The sequence below is a fragment of the Hippopotamus amphibius genome, chromosome 7, assembly GCF_030028045.1.
Source record: "Hippopotamus amphibius kiboko isolate mHipAmp2 chromosome 7, mHipAmp2.hap2, whole genome shotgun sequence".
Classification (NCBI taxonomy): domain Eukaryota; kingdom Metazoa; phylum Chordata; class Mammalia; order Artiodactyla; family Hippopotamidae; genus Hippopotamus; species Hippopotamus amphibius.
The window spans coordinates 90,960,633-90,981,074 of NC_080192.1; the positions used below are offsets into that span (position 1 = coordinate 90,960,633).

General features: G+C 45.1%; 1 protein-coding gene across 3 annotated transcripts in view; it reads right to left on the minus strand.

Annotated features, from left to right (window-relative positions):
* Positions 1–20,442, minus strand: part of ARHGAP25 (Rho GTPase activating protein 25) — an 83,965-nt gene that overhangs the window by 21,749 nt on the left and 41,774 nt on the right. For 2 of the 3 annotated variants that reach the window (XM_057742803.1, XM_057742804.1), the window contains exons 3-4: positions 17,124–17,211; positions 11,267–11,383 (exon numbers count right to left, since the gene is read on the minus strand). In XM_057742803.1, coding sequence (XP_057598786.1) covers positions 11,267–11,383; positions 17,124–17,211 — 205 coding nt within the window. Of the gene's footprint in view, positions 1–4,504; positions 4,723–11,266; positions 11,384–17,123; positions 17,212–20,442 lie in introns of those variants that run through there. The other variant, XM_057742805.1, reaches the window with a different exon arrangement.

Genomic DNA, 20,442 nt, shown 5'->3' on the forward strand with positions numbered 1-20,442 from the left:
TCTGACTTAAAACATAGACAACAGGGCATTTGTAAAACTCCCTTTGAGGGGTCCGGGGACGGCACCTCAAAGGAAGAAGCACATGTGTTTCAGAGCAGATGAAACTTGGGCTTAAGGGGCCCACTGGATCCTGATAGGGAAAGATACCGCAAACACAATGTTGCAGTGTCCACGGAGATGTCAGAGCTGTCAAATGTGAGCTCCTGAGGCGGATGGTCTGGAATCAAGCTCTTCCTTCCACCTCTCTGCACAGCCAGTCCACCAACTTTTCTCCTCATCTGAGTCTCTCAGCCATATCCTGTGTTCATCGTTTCTTCCTCCCATGGCCCACAGTTAGGACTTTCAATGTCATTCTCCCTGGGACACTCCTTTTCCCATATTCCTTTTCTCTCCTGCATCTCCACTACCCCCTCCATGCCCTCCTCAAGCCCCTGAGGAACAGAGCATGCCCATCTTCATAAGACCTTGGGTCCAAATCTTCACCACACCCTTGAGCTCACCACCCATCCCCTCCCACCTGCCTCAGCAAGTGACCTTGTCTCCTCCTTCACTTATCTCCCCAAATGAAGGGCATCGTGACATGCCCTGGTCTCCAGTCCCTGGTCTCCAATCTCTGCCTCTCCTATCCTTCCTCCTCTGTCCATCTGCGTGTCCTTTCTTGGAGGAAGAAAAGTATCCTGTGCTTTCCTCTATGATGATGTTTCTTGAACTGTGGGAAAACATCCTTTCCCACCTCTTCTAGGTTTTCACTTCTCTTTTGTATCTTAAATTGAAAGAACATGTGAGTCTAAATCTTTACCACTTTATTAAAGAATCATCTCCCACCCCAGCTCTCATGCAATTGATCAATACCTGCCTTTCTTCTCTTCACCAATATTCTCACAGAAAAACACATATACTTTTGGGAAGAGGCATTCACCCTCATAGCATCTACTGCTTCCCTTGTTACTCATGTAACCTCAATCTTTCTCAATCTGGTTTCATGAGCTGCATCTTCCCATCTAATCTGCTCACTAAGATTTCTCGTGCCCTCCTAATGGCCAGATCTGACCTATGTTCCTTCCACACTCTGCTGGTCTTCTCTGAAGACCGATGGTATTGATTCTCCTTCCTTCCTCAAGACTTTCTACCTGGCTGTGAAATCGTCCACCCTCGTTCTAGTCTCATCTCTCTGCAGGCTCCTCTGCAGTCTCCTGTACTTGCCCTTCCTCCACCTGCTCCTTCGGCGTGTCATTTCCTAGCATTCTAACTCAGACTTCTCCTCACTCTAGATGTTATCCTTGGGAAAGTTCACACAGCTCCATGCATTTAGATATCACCCATAAACTGACACATAAATCTGCATATCTGGTTCAATCTCTCTATATACATCATCTCATCGCTATCTCCCTCATTTCTTTCTCTCTCTCCTCTATTCCTGTAAGCCCAACATCTGATGGCAGTTCTCCCAGTGTCTTCTCCAATCACACTCTTACCCCACCCCAACTCTTCCAAATCTGTTTCTCCTACACACTTCCTCACAGCCAATAGCATTCAGTCAATCAAGCCGTCAAGCAGCAGGCACTTTCCTAGGCATTGAGAATACAAAGCTATTAACAGAAGGTACCCGCCCTCAGTTAACCCGATTAGCAAAAGTGTGAGCATTAGAACGATCTGATCTGCAACACCCCTCCTTCCTTCTTAACAGATTAGGACATTTTCAATCCCCTTTCAACTGTTTTTCTTCTTTATCCTTGCTGGTACTGTCAACATTGCAATTCTTTTTCTTGCAAATTCCTTCCACTGGAATTCACAAAATCATTTGGCAAATATAGACTGAGCATCTGCTATAGGCCAGGTTCTCTGGTAGCTGGAGATTATGACAGCAAGAAGGAAAAATAGTCTTTCTCGTAAAACCTCTGGAGTAAAAGCACCCCTGCCCCCAACCTGGAAACCTGATTTTCCTGCAGCCTGAATTCAAACACCTTCTCCTAAGAGGGAACTAGTTACTCCCTCAGTTGTGCTCGTGGTGCTCCCTGTATATACCTCATCGCCTCTCACGGAGTCCTATGATGATTTATTTAAGCATCTCTCGTCCACTGGACTGTGGGCTCCTCAGAGGCAGACAGCCCGTCTGGCTCACCGTCTATTTTTATCTCTGGGCACAGAGCCTGGCACATGACAGACCAGTCCTCAAAGAGCTGTGACCTGCCCTCTCCCGTTCCTCCTGTTGTCCATCCCTTCTCTCCTGAATGTACTCTGGTCAGCACTTCCCCAGACTTGGGCTTGTCAAAGAGATCAATGGCCTCTACATTTTTAAAGTCCAGGGTCAAATTCTCAGCCTCTATCTGAACTGCTCCATCAGCAACATGTGACACAGCAAATCACAACCCCCACCCCCACCCCGCCCCATTCTTGAGACAATTTCTCACATGACTTTTGGTTCTCCATTTATCTCACTGGCCTCTTGTTCTCAGCCTCCTTGGATGATTCCTCCTTTCTCCCTGTCCTCTAAAGGTTGGAGTGTCCCAAGACGTTCCTTCCTCATCTGCATCTACTTTATAATCGCATGGTTTTAAATATGACCCACATGGTAAAGACTGCAAACTTCCCATCTCCAGCCTAGAAATCAGTCCAAGCTATTCTTACCAACAAGGAATGACCACAGCCTGCTCTAGAGACATCAGGACCCACGGGTCCCTTCTAACATAAGAGAACAGGCATCCTTGCGATACCAAGCAGGGTCCTGTGGGGCTCCTGGGCACAAAGCCTTTCTGTGTCCCCTATTTCTTTGATGATAGGAAAACAGCCTTCATTCAGCCTCCATGATGTTCCCTGAGTTCCAATGCGCAGATTCAAGCAAGTTGTTAGTGAAGGGAGGGGATGCGTGAGACCTGGGAGAAACAGGCAAGAGCAGCCTTGGGGCAGGTCCTGTTTCCCCATCAACAATACACACAGCAATATCTTTGAGCTATTTTGCAGATGTTGAAACCCCCTCCAGATGGGAGGAGTTAATGATGAATGATGGTGTGCTGCCCACAAGCATGTAGGCCCCAGACCAGTTGGACCTGAAGGTTGATGATGCTGACTCCTACCTGCCTCACCACCCACCCATCAGAAGAATGCAGGACTGTCATTGCCTTGATCCTTATCGCCTACCCCTGACCAGGAGCCCCGACTGTAAGCCCTCTCCCTATTCCCCAGGGAGGGGGGCACCGTTCTTGAGGCGCTAGCCACGGTATTCTCCCTTTGCCTGACAAAGCAATAAAGCTATTCTTTCTACTCCTCCAAAGCTCTGTCTCCGTAATTCTATTTGGCATTGGTGAACAGAGGCCAAGTTTTTCTTGGCAACACTTGTTTGTTCAGTTTGTCTGGGTCAGGGTTTGTCACTCTTCATCTCATATCACATAGGATGAGTTTGGAATCCAAAGCATTCCTGAAATTCCAAAGACCCAATCCTGAGTTCTACCCACCTCTGACTCCTGGATTCTGACTGCTACCCTTTGATCCTGGGTGGACACGAAGTAGCCTAGATGTAGGGGAATAGATGAACAAAAAATCCAGGGGAACTAGGGAAGGGACCAGTGAAGGAAGAAAACAGCAGACAGTGGGGTGGGAGGTACTCAAAGACCATTTCCCACCCCAAAGATGCCAAAAGACAAAACCCAACTCCCCTTTCTGTGCTGTACCCTCCTAGCTATCACTCAATCCTTCAGGGAACTAGTGCCCTACTGCTCTTTTTACCCTCTGCCAGCCACTCATTCACCCAGAACTGCTCATCACTTTGGACCCATCACCATTAGCAGACACATTTTCATCTAAACAGGTACAAATTTTAGTTAATTAAAATATGTAATCTATTAATACATTTAATTTATTCAGCTAATTTTGTGACAAACTACCCTAAAAGCTTTCGTGTGTACTCTCATTTAGTCCTCAGAAGACCCCTACAAGTAGGTATTATTGTTCCATTTTACAGATGAGAAAACTGAGACGCAGATTAGGAATCTGTCCAAGGTCATATTTGCCCTATGACTCTAAAATCAGTACTTTAATCTTTCTCGTTTAAACTCAGTGAAATAAAATCGCCTAGGGGAGATTTCAGACATCAGCAAGGCTCAAGGGAAGGGAGAGAGGGGTAAGCTGCCCAGTCTCTGCTCACAAGCCATCCTCCACCCTTTACCTCTCAAGCCCTCTCCCCAGATTTGCTGGAAAACCGCAGAACACTGTGTTGGTTCTGGTAAGTGAGAGGAGAAAGATTAGCCGTAACCTCCTTTCTGACCTAGTTCCTCCTTCATCACGGCTCAAACACTCCTGCATTCAGGACAAGAGCCCCTCCCACCCCGCCGCCAGCCCAGCCCAGGTCACCGAGAGGCCTCCCTGCCCCTTTCCTCCCCCTGCCCACTGGCGCCTTCCCCAGAGGCTCAGTCCCAGGAGCATCCCTCTCTCAGATGGGAGAGGGAAGGGGAGCTCGGCAAAGTGTCTTTACATGGAAGAGCTGAAGCACAAAATAGGAAAGAAATACCTTTCTTCTGGAGCTTGGGGGTTTTCTTCCTGAAATTCCAGCAAACGAGCAGCGCCAAGGCAGGAAAACCACAGCCCAGTTCCCACCGCGGCATCTTGGGAATATGAGGCATGGCAGGGCCCGAGGAATCGTTCTCTCTGCTGGGCCAGCCTCAGACCTTCCCTCCTCCCCAAGCAGCAAGAACCATCCTCTCTTGCTTCCAGATCAACACATGCTTGTAAACACTGCTCAGGTTCTGACTCCAGCACTGAAACCATGGGATGTGTCGGCACCTGCCCCGACCCTCCCTTCCTCCTTCCCACACTTCTCCTCCCCGCTCACCTTTACACACATGACTCTTGGCTTTTAAAGAGTGAACATAAAGCTGTCAAGGCCCCCGCAATAAAAATAAGTGCCTCCTTTTACTTAGCAGCTAATTGTCAACTGTCATTCAAGGAATATCAGGGAGGTGGGTTAAAAAAAAAAAAATCCCACACACGGCTCTTACCAGCATTGCTCCATATATCAAAGCCTCTGGCAGGAACACAGGATTTCACTTAGCGCTGATGAAGCCAGCCCACCCTTCCCTGGAAACGACTGAGCTGCACATGGCTCAGTGGAGCCTTCAGAGGGAAGGATCTTGGAGGTGTGTTGCCGGGTAAAATGAGATGATGTCTCCCCTCCCGTTGAGAAGATTCAGCAAAGGGTGCAGCAAGCCAACTAGACATGCCCAGGAGACTTGAAATGGACTCTCAGCATCGTGGGGGGATAGACAGGGGCAGGGAAAGACTGCCAGGTAGGGTCCTGGGCAGTGTGTTGCTGCCAACCAAGTTCATCCCTCCACACACTCATCTTTGCCACCACAGCCTCCTTTCATGTCAAATTCACTCCCATGTTCGGGCAATGCTACCACTGAAACATGAAACCTGTTTACTTCTCTCCATCTCCACCACCCTCACCCTCATCCAAGCCACTTTAGGATGAAGACCCACATCTTTAACATAGCTATTTGCACTGTTCTCATCTTCCTCTCACTCCAGGTCCCATCCTCCTTTTTGCCACAGGACGTTTGCACATGCTATTCCTCTGACTGAGACACTGTTCCTCTTCCCGCTTCTCTGACCAGTTGGCCTCTACTGGGCTTTCAGAGAGAAACTTAATCATCAGTAGTTCAGGGAAGCCTTCCTTGAATTTTTTAACAAAGACATTTTTTCCCCCACATGGTATCATGAGTTTTTTTCTTCATGGTACTTTTCACAGTTGTTATTTTATGGTTTTCCTTGGGGTTTTTGCTTCCTTCCTGTGTCTTCTACTAGACTGTGAGCTCCTTGAAAGTAGAGACTTTGTCTTTTCTTTTTTTCTCTCTTCTCTTTCTTTCTCTCACTGTTGTATTCCCAGTGCTGGTGCAGCGTTTGGCATGTGACACATGCTCAAGAAATATTTGTTGAGTTAATGAATAAATAAGTATCTGTCTGGTGTTAGGATCTCAGGGGAATGGAGGTGAGGGAATTAGTGAAAATAAATAGAAATCATCCCTCGTAATGTCCCACTTAGCCAGAGAGAAAGAAGCAGGACACATGGGGTAACTGAATTACAGAGACCACACTCCCATAGGCTATGCTGGGCGGCAGGTTGTGAAATCTTGCTCTGAAGGCTACAGAGACCTTAAGAAATGAGAGGGAGAAAAGGAACCCGAGGCATAGAACAATTCCATATTTATATGCTCCATGCCTGGTGCTGGCAAATGCACAAAGACGCTTAAACTGTGGGACCTGCCCCAGGGTCTTACAACCTGGTTGGGTGGAGCAGAACTGTGCACATTTTAGTGCAGTGCTTCCGCACCCAGCAATGGCCCAAGGGAAACCTCAGAGCCAACCCCCAGAGGAAGAAAGCAAAGCAGGTCCTGACTGATAACAGTTTGCAAGGTGGCTGCCAGCCTCCTGGGGTTGGGACAGGGACCAGGTTTCAGTGTGGAGATGCAGGGAAGGCAGAGCCCTCTTATTAAGAAGAGAAAGTGGGCAGCTGGAAGCCTGGGAACAAGTCACCTGAAGTTGAAGTGTGATCACCTCCCTTCCCTTTCTCCTACTTAATTCGGGAAAACTGAGAATTGCATCCAGAACTTCTGGGAAAAAATTAATCTAACCTTTCCAGTTGGGCCCTTAGGAAAAGGTATTACATGGAGAGAGAGAGAGACAGGGAGAGAGAGAGAAATTGGCTATCTAGGAAGGAAAAGGCTGGAACACAGAGGAGGTGCGCCAAAGTGCTACTCTCCAAGGTGCAATACTGTGATTTTTAAGAAGAAATATATATTTGGTCTTCCACCCATTTCCTGGCACAGAGTTCCTATAACTCTTGGAATTTCCTGTGATGAGAGCCATAAAGTGTCTTTTGTTATGTTAAAAGACCTAATTTTTGGATCCCAGCTGAGGATGGGGGCTGGTTGCCAGGGGAACCAACCATGTGATTATGGCTTGGAATTTTCAGTCCCACCCACGAGGGAGGGGAAAAGGGCTGGTGGTTGAGTTCAATCACCAGGGGCCATGATTTAATGAATCATGCCTATGTAATGAAGCCTCCAGAAAAACCAGAAAGGATGGGTTCAGAGAGATCCGGGTTAGTGAACACAAGGTGGTGCAGGTAGAATGGCGCTAGGAGAGGTCATGGAAGCTCTGTGCCCCGTCCCCATACCTTCCCCATGCATCTCTTCTACCTGGCTGTTCCAGAGCTTTGTCCTTTTATAATAAACCAGTGATCAGATAAGTAAACTGGTTTCCTCTGTTCTGTGAGCTTCTCTAGCAAATTATTTGAACCCAAAGAGGGGGTCATTGGAACTTCTGATCTATAGCTGGTTGGACAGATGCACAGGGTACAATCTGGACTTGCCATAGGCTTATGACCTGTGGGGATGGAGGGGAGAAGTCTTGTAGGACTGAACCCTTAACCTGTGAAATCTGAAGCTATCTCCGGGTAAGTAGTGTCAAAATTGAGTTAAATTATAGAACACCTAGCTGGCGTCCAAGAATTGCTTGGCTATGTGGGGAACCCTCACCACCATCCCCACCCCTATACACATTAGAATTGGTCCTAGAATCAAACAAGGTAAAAGGAATGTTCAAAATCAGCTCTGAGGCAGGAAGAGCCAAGGGGAAGAAGTTAGGTATGCCGTGGGAATCATGTGGACCACCTCTCCCACCAAGAGAACCAGAAGGGGAATTGGGGCAGGAAGAAGCCTCAGCTCTGCAGAATTGTCATGAGAATAACTTCTAAAATTTAAAGTTGATTCAACACCTGGGGCGTACAGATGGACTACAATTGATGCAAAATTGTTTTGTCTGGACGTTTTTCTGGGAACCGTTTCCATAGTTTCTTTGGATTCTCTAGGGGATTTACAAACCATGAATACCTTCACCAGAAGTTACCACTGATAGGCTTGGAGGGAGATGATTCAAGAGGAAGAACCCATTTATGGAATAATTTCCCAGATAAGCTGACCTTTACTTAACAGAGGAGAGAGGCGAAGGGAGTAGAACACAGCACCCCTATGGGAGGAGGAGGTCACTTCTTAGTCCATTCATTTAATAAATATTTATTGAGCACCTTCTACGTCAGGTACTCTTTAGATCCTGGGATACAATACTGAACAGAACAGAAAAGAAAAAAATCTGACGAGTAGACTGAAGCTTTCATTCCAGCAAGAGGAGACCAACTATAAACAAAACAAATGAGTATTTAGCCTGTTAGCAGGGGGGACGTGCTAAGGAGAAAAATGAAGAGGGAACAGGAGTAGGGAGGAAGGGACGAAGGTGGGGAAGGCTCACTGAGGTCAGGCTTGAGCAAAGACCTGAGGAAAGCAAGGAACCAAGCCAAGCAACTCCCTGGGAAAGGAGGATTCCAGACAGAGGGAGCAGCAAGTGCAAGGGCCCTGAGGCAGGAATGTGCCTAGGGTATTTGGGGAAGAGCACGGAGGCTGATGAAGCTGGAGTGAAATGAGCACTGGAGAGGGTTCTACAAAGCAAGGTCAGAGAGATCACGGGGGCGGGGGCAGGTTGTGAGCAGAGTCTCTATAAGGCTTCTGACTTCTCCTGCGCAAGAGAAAGGAAGCTACTGTACAGAGATAAGCAGAGAAAGGTCTTGATAGGACAGGTTGAACAGGCTTGCTCTCCTGCTCTGTTGAAAACAGAGGCAAGGCTGAAAGCGAGGAGAGAGTTTGGAGACCATTGCTGCAATTCAAATGAGGCAGTCTGGCGCCTCAACCAAGATGGCAGTAGCAAAGGTGATGAGAAACAGGTAGGTTCTGAGTGGAAAAAGTCACAGAAAGTTTCAGGAAGAGCTGAAAAAAGACAGCGACAACATACCTCAGTGACTTTCCAGCATTTGAGAGGGCATGCCCCATCGATCTAGTAGACCTAGCTCAGAGGCACTTGAAAGAGGGTCCCTACAGAGGCAGGAGCCCCCGCCCTGCCCCATGACAACTGGGCCCCTTGGACAAATCATTTACTTCCTCAGGACTGAAGTTTCCTGACTTACAAACAGGAAGGACAAACATCTGCCTTGTCCCATGACCTCAGACTGGACTCTGCTGTCTTAAAATGCCTTCTCATTCTGAGAACTCTGATTTTGGTTCAATCTGAGATGCCACATCAAATCCAAACCTTGTTCTTTGAATAAATTAATAGTGCTGCACTCTTACTTCTCCTCCCTTGGACTTTCCTCTGCCTACAGGACATACGCTTGACTTGCTTCTGATGGTGGTGGCCTCCAGGTGGGGTGAGGGAGAAATCCCCGAGTGGATTATGACCGTCGCAGCGGTTCACCCTGACAAGGCAGAGCAGAGCACCACACGGGGCCCAACTGCTGGTCACAGCGCCTCCACTGCGTTTTGACTCAGAACAGGTACATAATTTAGGTGACAAGTACTACCCTTGTCCTGCAGACAGCCTAAAGCACTGGACCAGGGAAAACAGAAAACATCAGCCATCTCACAACCCAGGGCGATGAGGAAGGTCGCAGATCAGACCTTCCAGACTGAGCAGCACATAACAGAGCTTTAATAAATAAACACCTCATCTCAGCCTGCTAAGTACCATAAAAAATACTGTGTTTAGGAATTGGAAAATGGTTAATGAAACTACACTCCTCTTTTAATAGCAATAGGTTGCAGCTATTTGTAGGAGGAAGGCACTCTTGAGTTTGGCTGTCCCATCCAAGTCACTTCTTCTCTCGCAGCCCCTCCTGGGCAGGTCATGGGTCACAGGACTGCCTCCCTGCCCCAGATCCTGACCACAGCTGAGCCAGGAGTTTGGAATGGGACAGGGAGGCAGTCCTGTGACCCGTGTACCAGCCTCCGCTGGTACTCAAGGGAGAAATATAGGAAAGCGGGGGCTGGCACAGCAGTATTTGGGACAGGCATGAGTGCTAGAGGGCTGTTAATAGACAGAAACAGGCAGGCAGGCAGAGGAGAGTGGGATGAGAAGCTGTGTGGTCCTCCGGAAACTGATGGGATAGACTCTTGCTGATCAGTTCTCAGCCCCAGACCCGTAAATCCTCCTGGAAGTTCCTGCCCTCGGTTTCTTGGAGTAGCTTGCACCTGCCAGTAAATCCCTCTTTCCTGCTTAACATCATAGGATAAAATTTATCCATTAAGATTATATAGCCCTTTGGGAAAATTAAGCTAGAAAATAAAAGGTATTGAATTGCATACATCCTATGTTTGTCATCCTGAGAACAAAGTATGTATATATGAACACTAGCTGGAAGGAAAATATAAAAACACCTCTGGTAGTTTTAGGAGTGGCAATTTTCCTATATTTTTTAAATGTCCACAGAATTGTTAAGATGCTCATAATTTTTTGGAAGAAACTTATGCGCATCAAATAAATATTTAATATTTGAGCTATAAAAGCCCCCCCAAATGATTTTCAAAATAACAGGCAGCATAACTGATAAATAATCATATATTATACAGTTATCCTGGAGTTGACACAAATGAGAGTGTTCCTAAAAAAAGTTGAAGGAAAATGGTCACTTGAGATTGCGTCCACATCAGTTCTTTCATATTTTTATGAAAGGAAAAAAACACATGCTGGATTCACCTGTTTGTTAATTTCAGATATTTTTCACATCAGTTATTCACAGACAGGGCCCTCCTGTGGTGTGGACACAACAGCAGGGTTCTCAGAGAGCTCAAACACTGAAGCTTGTAACCTCAAACTTGAGCTTGTAAACGCAAACACTTGTAACCCAGAAGAGTGTTCCACCCTGAATTCACTGCGTACCTGTAAGACTGCAGACACAATTCCAGAACCTCTCTCCAGTCTGACCACCCCATTTCTGGACAGCAGCATTAGTTTCCTGTGCTCATCAGCCTACTTATGCTTTCGGCATAGATCTTGCCATCAACCCTCATAAGTTATGAAGCCCCATAACTGGGCAGCCTCTCGTTACCACTGAAGGTTATTGCCACTGGGAACTGGGGTCAGTTGGTCCAATTCATTCATTTTACAGATGAAAGCACTGTGTCCAGAGAGGAGAAACTGCTTCAGGGCATCACACACATTTGCTGATGAATGCAAAGGGCTTGCAGTCCTTCCAACTAGTCTGGAGTTGGCTTCGAGATCACCCAGGGAGGGAAGTTAGGGTCTTGGCAATGAGCATGACCTCACAGTTGTCCCCTGGTGGTCTTCTTTGAACACTGTTTAAGGAAAGATCATGTCTGCAGCTACTTCCTTCCCATCCCTGAGATGTCACAGACACCTGTCCAGGAATGCCTGCAGGGGTGCTTACCTCCACAGGGCGTGCCAGCGACTCTCCTAAGGAATTTAACCCACTCCTCCATTTCCGCCTGGGAGCTGGCCATGAGGACATAGGAGTCCTGTCCCGTGCGACTCTGGTCACATGAGGCTGGAGGAAGAAGTAACATTAATGAAGTTCTTACATTGGTCAGGGGCCAAGGCAAAGGGCAGTGAGGGGAAACTGAGCCTGAATTGCTTCTTTGGTCCAATTAAATAACCAGTCAAACAACACAAAAGCATATACTTTTACTCAGTAGATGCACCTTTACTGGTTTTGCTGAAGCTCTAATTCTATAGACAAATTGTTGAACCTAGTGGTTTGCAATTGGGATGATTTGGGCTGATGATTCTGTCTTCCCATGGAGGACAGAAGCCATTTCCTACCAAAAATTAAGAGGAAGTTCGAAGGGCAGTGTCAGTACAAGAGGCGATACGATTTTGATACCTCAGTCCCTCGCGCCAATCATGGATACTTTCCTAGGCTACCCCCTGAGCTCTGCTGTGGCAGTGGAGGAGGGCACAACAAGTCAGGAGGGAGGGACAGTGAGCACTTATGTGACTCTCTCCTGAATCGGTGCCTCCTGTGCAGGATTACTGCCCTCCCGCGTGCACGAAAACATCGCAAACGGTAGGCTCTCCATACATAGTTGATGGACAAATGAAGTTTGTAAGGACTTTCTTTATTGTTTTCTCTTTAAACCCAAGGTTACAGACACGTGTTTGTAGTATGTCCTGGGTTGGTGTTATCAAATGGACAACAGGGTGGAGGAATTGACACGGGGGCAGACTGGGGAGAGGAGCCCAAGAGAAAGAATGAGAGAAAGTGACGGATAGAGAAAAATAGGGAGAGAGTAGGAGATCAGAGGGAGAAATAGCACATCAAACATAGGTCTTATGAAGGACAAGAAAATAACAGCCATCCCTTTCAATGATGGGATACTATTAAATCTCACATTGCTTTAGGGGACATCAACCCACTCTTTCAAAATATCATGTCATTTCCTTCAAAAAGAGCCTGTTCTACTACCATATGACCCAGCAATTCCACTCCTGGGTATGTATCCAAAAAAAAACCAAAAACACTAATTTGAAAAGATACATGCATCCCAATGTTCATAGCAGCATTATTTACAATTGCCAAGATATGGAAGCAACCTAAGTGTCCATCAACAGATGAATGGATAAAGAAGATGTGCTGTGTATGTGTATATATATATATATATATATATATATATATATATATATATATATAATGGAATATTACTTAGCCATAAAAAGGAACAAAATTTTGCCATTTGCAGCAATATGGATGAACTTGGAGGGCATTATGCTAAGTGAAATAAGTCAAACAGAGAAAGACAAATACTGTATGATATTGCTTATCTGTGATATCTAAAAAATACAGCAAACTGGTGAATATAACAAAAAAGGAAGCAAATTCACAGATGTAGAGAACAAACTAGTGGTTACCAGTGGGGAGAGGAAGGGGGAAGGGAATTAAGAGGGACAAACTATTGGGTATAAAATAAGCTACAAGGATGTATTGTATAACATGGGAAATGCAGCCAATATTTTATAATAACTATAAATGCAGTATAACCTTTAAAAATTGTGAATCACTGCATTGTAAACCTGTAATTTACATAATATTGTACATCAATTATACTTCAATTTTTAAAAAGCTTAAAAAAAAAGAGCCTGTTCTAGCTGTCTAGTTGAGCCCAAACCTGTATTTTTTTGCATAGCAACAAAATACTTCCACTGTCCCTTTGTTCCAATCTCTTCAGCCTGTCTTAATATCACCCAGCCTCACTTTCCTTTACACTTTGGGACAACCTGATTCTGAATCCATCTTATCATTAAGTCATCAGCTCTTCTGGCCAGAAGGGCTAGTCGGTGGAAGAACTGGCCACTCAGGGACATCCTGAAACTGGATGTTTCCAGAGGTAAAATGGGCAGTAAAAAGACCTCAGGGCAGAACTAAAGAATCCCATAGGACACAACATCTTTTTGAAATACAGTAGGGCTGTAGTATCATTTCCAGTCTACAAATAATGGAACTGAACCCCAGAGATGCAAAGGGCCTTGCCCATTGGTACCCAGTAAGTTACCGCCAAACTCAAGGCAAGGCCACAGGTCTTTCTCCCAATAGTTTCCACCAGCCATAGTGCTTCAAATTTGAGCTTGGCCCAAATTTATCTTGCCTCTTCTCCACCATGCCTACACTCCAGTCTATTATGTTATCAAGAACATGCCTTTTCAGTTTACATTCATTCCTGAGAGACTCCTTTAGTTCCATCATGGCAACACCATTGAAAAATACCCAGCTTTCAGGATGTTCCTAAATGACCAGGGCTTCCATGGACTGATCTTTCTGATTGGAAGAGCTGACGACAAGATGGATTGAGGAGCAGGTCATTCCAAAGGGGGAGGAAGGTGAGGCTGCGTGATATTAAGATAGATTCAAGAGATAAGAACCAAAGGGAATTTGAAAATTTTTTGTTACCCGACAAAAAAAATGAATGTTTGGGCACACTGGGGTGCTAGGAAGAGCTGTCTTTGAGGGAAACTGCTTGACATTAATACAAAGCCAATGAACAGCCACTCTGCCCTCAGGCACATACTTTCTCTGACTTAAACAGTCTGTTCCGCATGTGTCACCTATTGCGCTGTTACCCTTGTCAGAAAGAACCTCCCCTCTTTTCTTCTCCGACTAAGGAACGCCTACCCATCCTTTAAAACCTTGTGCAAATGTTATCTTCTCTAGGAACCCTTCTGTCACATCTCCTCCTTTCATTCCAAACGGAGTGGGGAGTCCCTTTTGTAAATCCCTTAGCATCCTACCCTTACCTCTATCACAGCAGTAGCTAAATTATCCTGAACATTGCTTTCCTTATCATTAAAAGTTAGTTAATTACTTAATACGTCCAAAGCGAAAGCCCTGATCTTCCACCCCAAACTGGCCATATGCACAAATCTCAGGAAACCCATTCTTCCTGTTGTTTGCGTGAAAACCTTAGAGTCGACCATGACTTCTCTTTCCTACATCCAATTTGTCAGCAAATAAAGTCCTCCCTATCATCAAAATATGTCCAGAAATCGATCATTTCTCACCCCCTTCATTGTTACTATCTCTGATTTGGTTAATTGCAATAACCTCCTCACTGTTGTTCCTGCTCTGTTTTTTCCCCTTTTTAGTCTCAACTCAAAAGAATTTTAAAACAAAAGTCAGATCATGTTACTTCTCTGTTCAAAACCTCCCAATGGCTTTCCATCTCTCTAGCACAAAAACTAAACTTTTTACAGTTGCCTACCAGTGCCTGTAAAACCTGTGCCCACCCGTGACCAAGTAGCCTACCCTTCTCCCCTCTCAGCATGCCACTGTAACCACCTTGGCCTCCTTGATGTTTCCTGAATGTAAGAAAAGGCTCAGAGACTTTGCACTGGCTGTTCCCCTTCCTGGAATGCTCTTCCTCCAGACTGGCACTTGGCTCACTCCTTCACCTCCTTCAGATCTTGCCGCAAAAGTCTCCTTCTCAATGATGCCAGTTCTGCCCGCTTTATTTCAAATGACAAATCAACAGCTGCCATCCCCACCACACCCAGCCCTTTCTCTCTCTTTGCTTTCTCCCTGTAGCACTTACCAAAACTCTACAATGTACTCATTTATTGGGTTGGTTGGCAGCCTCCCCCTATTAGACTGTAAGCTACACACAGGCTGCTTTGTTCTTTGCTGAATCCCCAGTGCCTACAGCAGTGCCTGGCTCATAGCAGGTGCTCAATAAATTTGGTGTAACATTTCAGAAGGCAGTATGAGAACTTAATGCTACATATGCTACAGAAGGAATAACTCCCCCCCCCCCCATGACTCCCTTTGCGTGGGAAAACAGATAGCTGTTCTGCCTGAGGTAAGTAGGGAGAGGGAAGCTTGCCTCAAATTTTTGCCTGCTGCAAATAGAGAAAAACATAGCATAACGCCAATGAAATTCTCCTCTGTGGCCTTTGTACAACTAAAACTGCTGATCACAGAGAGGGGGCCCTGATTAGGAAGGCCATTTCTTATGCCAGCCTTGGCCCCTGAGAATCATCTTGCACAAGAGGATGACAAAAAGGAGAACTGAAAATTCTCTACATCATAACATAGAGGGTTGTCCCATTTTAGGTTGGGCGGAGCCTTGGGAATGATGGCGTCTTTAGGAAAATGGTTGCCTACCTTACTATTGCTCTAGAATTGTTCTTGTCCTTATGAGATGAGTGTGCGCGTGTGCACGTACACACATGTGTGAATCTGTCCAAGAATTCCCCCAGCAGCCCAGGAGATAGCTGCCAGTGTGAGTGACAATGAGAGGACAAATCTTCATCGCACACTAGCACAGCAATCTTCAAGGGTGCTGGACTTTTGGTGCAAGGACCACAGTAAATTTGCAGTTGGAGCTCTTAGTAGGGTCACCCTAGATTGAAAATTCAGGCTTTGGGACATGTGTTATCATGGATGGTTGCGTCTCATGAATTGTGCTGGGAAAGTGATCCTAGGGATAAAAGAAACTTTGTGGGGGAAAAGGTGGGATTATCCCAGAAAGGAGAGACAGGAAAAGTAGGCTCTTCCTCTGAGAAGGAAGAAAAATGGATAGACCCTCAGATAAAAAGCAAGGGAGCACCCAAGAGGGGGGCACCTGGGAAAAGATGAACTTTAAAAAAAAATGGTTTTCTTTGTTTTCGATAAACAGCCAGTTTGGGGATTGGTTTCTACATTACACTTTCCTCTAGTTATTGCCGAAACATCAAACACTTACATGACACTAACTTACCAGGCACTGTACCACCTGTGGCATACATATTTCCTTACTTAATCCTCCATATCATCATCATTGTTCCCATTTCACAGGTAAAGAAACAGAGGCAAGGAGAAATTAAATAATTAAATAAAATTATTATATTAAATAATTGATGACAGTTACCCACGTAGTAAGTGGCAGGGCCAGAATGTGGCCCTGGGCAGGCCGGCTGCAGACGGGGCACGTCTACCCTCTCTGCTACACTGCCTTTGCCATCGAGTTTCTTACGCACACAGCTGCCTTGTGTGAGAGGCAAGAAGGGAGTTAAGGGTAGGGGCACTCAGGGGACACTGGCCTCCCCCGCTGTGTCAGCATGGCAGCAGCGACCTGGCTGCATAGCTGGACCAGGAGTCCTGGAGCTCCTGGTGGGGCTGGCGACTGGTGAAGGAGCAAGAGACAGGGCGAAGCAGCCTCAGTGCGACAGACTTACACAGACACAAGCAAACTCCACTTGAGGCAAACCCCCCTTTCCCTAAATTCATTCGAGGAAGGTAACTCTTGATTAGAAAGAGACACCCTCGGGTGTGCTGCTAACTTGTGTAATAGGTGACTCACAGCACCTGACGTAGTAAGTGCTCCGTAAATCGGAGCTGTCATTTCTTATTAGGTCACACTGAACCATATGAGACGGCGGACTGCGGACCATTTCTGATCTACCAACGCAGCAGTTTCACATGGTTCAATTTAGACTTTGTTCATTTTATTATCCCACTCACCTCCAAAGCTGAGCTCCTTTTAGCAAATAGGGATGATGTACTTTCCAGTCAGTATCCCAGTACCTAGTGGCTATCTGGCTCCAAGCAGGCGCTCATGAAATGCGTACAGAGCTCAACTGGGTGCACACCCACTCAGTTCACATGTCGTTAATGAACTAGTATAGGATCCTTAAGTATATACAGAACTATTATGCATTCTTACTAGTCTGTTGACAGACTCACTGAATGTAGCCTTGACTTCTGGGATCAGAAGTAACGCAAGAATGTAATACACGTCTATCCCACTTCTGTCACCTACCTGGAATGACTTCAAAGACAAACTTCCCCGCTTCGTCTGGGTTTGTGGCGATCTCCTTAATTGTACTTCCTGGTAGATACATGCAACCCTGAAAGATTGAAAGTGAGGCCTTTAAGATAAGCAGAAAGGTTATCAGCTATGAACTAAAATTAAGTTGGAGGACAGACAGGATAGTGAAGAGGAACACGGAAAACTATCCTCCCAGCTTCGCGTGGGGCCCTTCTGCTATTCAGACCTTGGTGAAATCAAGTGGCAGCTATGAGAGAGCAAGCAAGGTGCCTACAGAGACAAGGAGAACAAGCTTCTGACCAGAGAATGAGCTGAGCGAGCTCCGTCACCAACGTTTGCCTCTTCCTGCTTTTCCAAGAGCCTACATTTCTGGCCCAACCAGACACCTGATGTGTGTGGAAACCATGCTGCGAATGGGGAGACCATACCTCCAGCCAGGATGCCAGAGGGAACACTGAGGACTGAAGCACAGGTTCATCGAGGGGATGGGGTACTTGGCAGCAGCGAGAGCTTCTGAGCAGCACACTCCACGTGTCTGTCCCTTTGCTAAGTACCTTGACTGTGTACTGTCTATTTAGTCCTTTCAGCAATTCTCCAAGCAAGGTATTGCTACACAATTTTACAGGTGAGGAAACTGAGGTTCAAAATGGTTCTGTGATTTGCCCAATGTCACAGAGCTAGTAAGCGGCAGGATGGCAATTCATCTCAGAAGTGAGTTCCGATCCTGGGTTCTTCACTGTCACGTGGAGGTGCTGGGACCCATCAGCTTAACGTCGCTTGAAGGGACAGGGGAAGAGGATCGTGGATCCGTGGGGGGAGGGGGAGAGAGAGGGTGGAATTTGTGACCTTACACATGAATATGTTATCAGAAAAATGTCACTTCCACCACGTGTCTGCTCATTGCCTTACCATCGACAGTGCGCTGTCACATGCAACGTCTCCTTAGACCTCAGAACAGCCCCAAATCAAAAGCAGGGCAAGATGGCCACTCCCACTTTGCAGATGAGGAAACCAACACTTTCAAAGTCTAAGTAACTGCACGAGGGGACATAGTTAATTTGTCCTAGAGTTACTTACTCATAATTTACATCTCACTAGGTAGTGTGCCTGATTCTGAGCTGAGTAAACAGGTATGTCTTGTTTCTAGAGCAAACCATGGATGAAAAGGATTGGCAACAGAAAAACTATAAAGGAAGGGTCTCAAGGAACTCTCAGATCAGCTCAGAATCCCGAAAGAATAAATGTTTCTTGAGGGTCTAGCAATGAAAATGTCTAAGACTAGTGAGAAAAAGAGTAGAAGAGAAAGAAGAAGAGGAAGAGGAGGGGGAAGGGGAAGAAGGGGAAGAAGAGAAGAAAGGGGAGGAGGGGTGGTACAGGAAGGAGGACAAGGGAAAAGAAAACATATCTGCCTACACTTCTCTAATTTTATCACTTAAAAATAACCACCACCTACATGCTCCTCACCATCTTTAAATAATATCAGTGGCCTCAGAAAAAATGACCGTGAGATTGTGCTGCCGGATATGTATCCAGGACATTTAGCACAGAACCTGGCACCTAGTAACTGTTCAAAAAATGCTATATACATACTTTGTATTTTATTTTTACTATTTTTAGATGACACTATCAAATCGTAGTTTAGAGACATACTTAGGAGAGGCAGGTACCTCTGAAATGACACTCTATCTTCCTACCAAACAATGCTCCCTCCTGTCTAAAAAAAGCAACATAGTGTTTTATTCGGGTGCCATAACTCACAGCCATTAATAAAAGTTAAATTATATAAACTTACAATGAAATATTTTATATTAAAAATAAAGGTAGTCAACTGTATGTCAATAAAAGTTCTTAAAGAAAAAAAAATAGCCAAGACAATAGACGCTGGAGAAGACACGCAGTTTAAAAACAGTCACAAAATGTCCCAGTAAGATTGCTTAATAAAAAATTAATTTTGTTCTGCTGAATGCTTCAAAAATAAATAAATAAAAAATAAAGGTAGCACTCAGAATTTATCACTTTCTAATTCTTTCCTTTTTTTTTCTTGCGGTTCCCCTGAGACACAATTGACATACAGTACTGTCCAAGTTCAAGGTGCACAGCACAATGATTTGACCCACATACGTCATGAAATAATCACCACAGTAAGTTTGGTGAACATTCATCATCTTGTATAAATATAAATGAAAAGAAATTTTTTTTTCTATTTACCTAATTATTTGCTGCATTTTACTATTATTTCTGTTCATGTGGTCATTTACACGTAACTTATCTGTGTGGTATCTATCTAACACTGTGCTACTGTACATCCCTTCTCAACTCTTGCCTTCAGGGATGCTGGTAGCTTGAATCAGCCATGGTGGGAATGTTTACACCACAGAAATTGGCAAGTGCTGCATCCAAAACAGCTCCCCTATCAGAGGGCTGCTGGTTAAACATTCCCCAGCTCGCCCCTACTAGACTGCCATCTATTCTAACTTCAGAGAAAGCAGATGAGGCAACGGAACAGCTAAGCCAGGATTGTCTAAAACCATCATTGTAGCAGAGACTTGAGGCCAATTTGTTGAGATTCTGTTTTAAACAACCTCTTTGACAAAGAAACTTTTGGAATGCATTATAGAAAGCTAGGTCATAAACTTACAGGACGTTATGCTATTAGAGCCGGACAGACCTTTCTGAAAATTGAGAGGAAAAAATGCACAGACTGCCTTTTCCCGAACCCCAGAGTCCCCTAGAAGAGCATATACAAGGGTGCATCCTACAGGACTCCATAATTTACTTAATCAATCTCCTTTGTCGGACATTTGGTCTAATGTTTCTCATTACAAATAGCACTGCATACATCTTATTATTTCTTTTGGATAGCTTCTTAAAACCGGAATGACTGGATCATTCCAGATATGACATTTTTTGGCTCTTAGAAATCTGGCCAAAGTGCTTTCTAGAAAGGCTGCACCAAACATGCATATCACCAGTATACATGAGGGCTTTTCATCTCATTGCTCTAAGATTATTGGAGTGATTTTTTTTTTTGAGCTTTTTAGGAATTGGAGTATATTGTGTTCTTTTTAAATTTATAAGTAAGTTATATTTTAATCATAGAGAAAGAAGAAAATTAAAAGTTATGTGTACCTCCAGTTAACACCTCTGTGTATTTCTCTCTAAGCATTTTCCCATAAGTTATAGATTTATGATTTTTTTCCCCTGGAAAGGGATTAGCATATAAATCATCCTCTGCTTTTAACTGCTTTTTTTTTTCCAGAACAATTATATTAGGGATATCTTCCAGTTTCAAAAAGTATCAGTTTAGTCA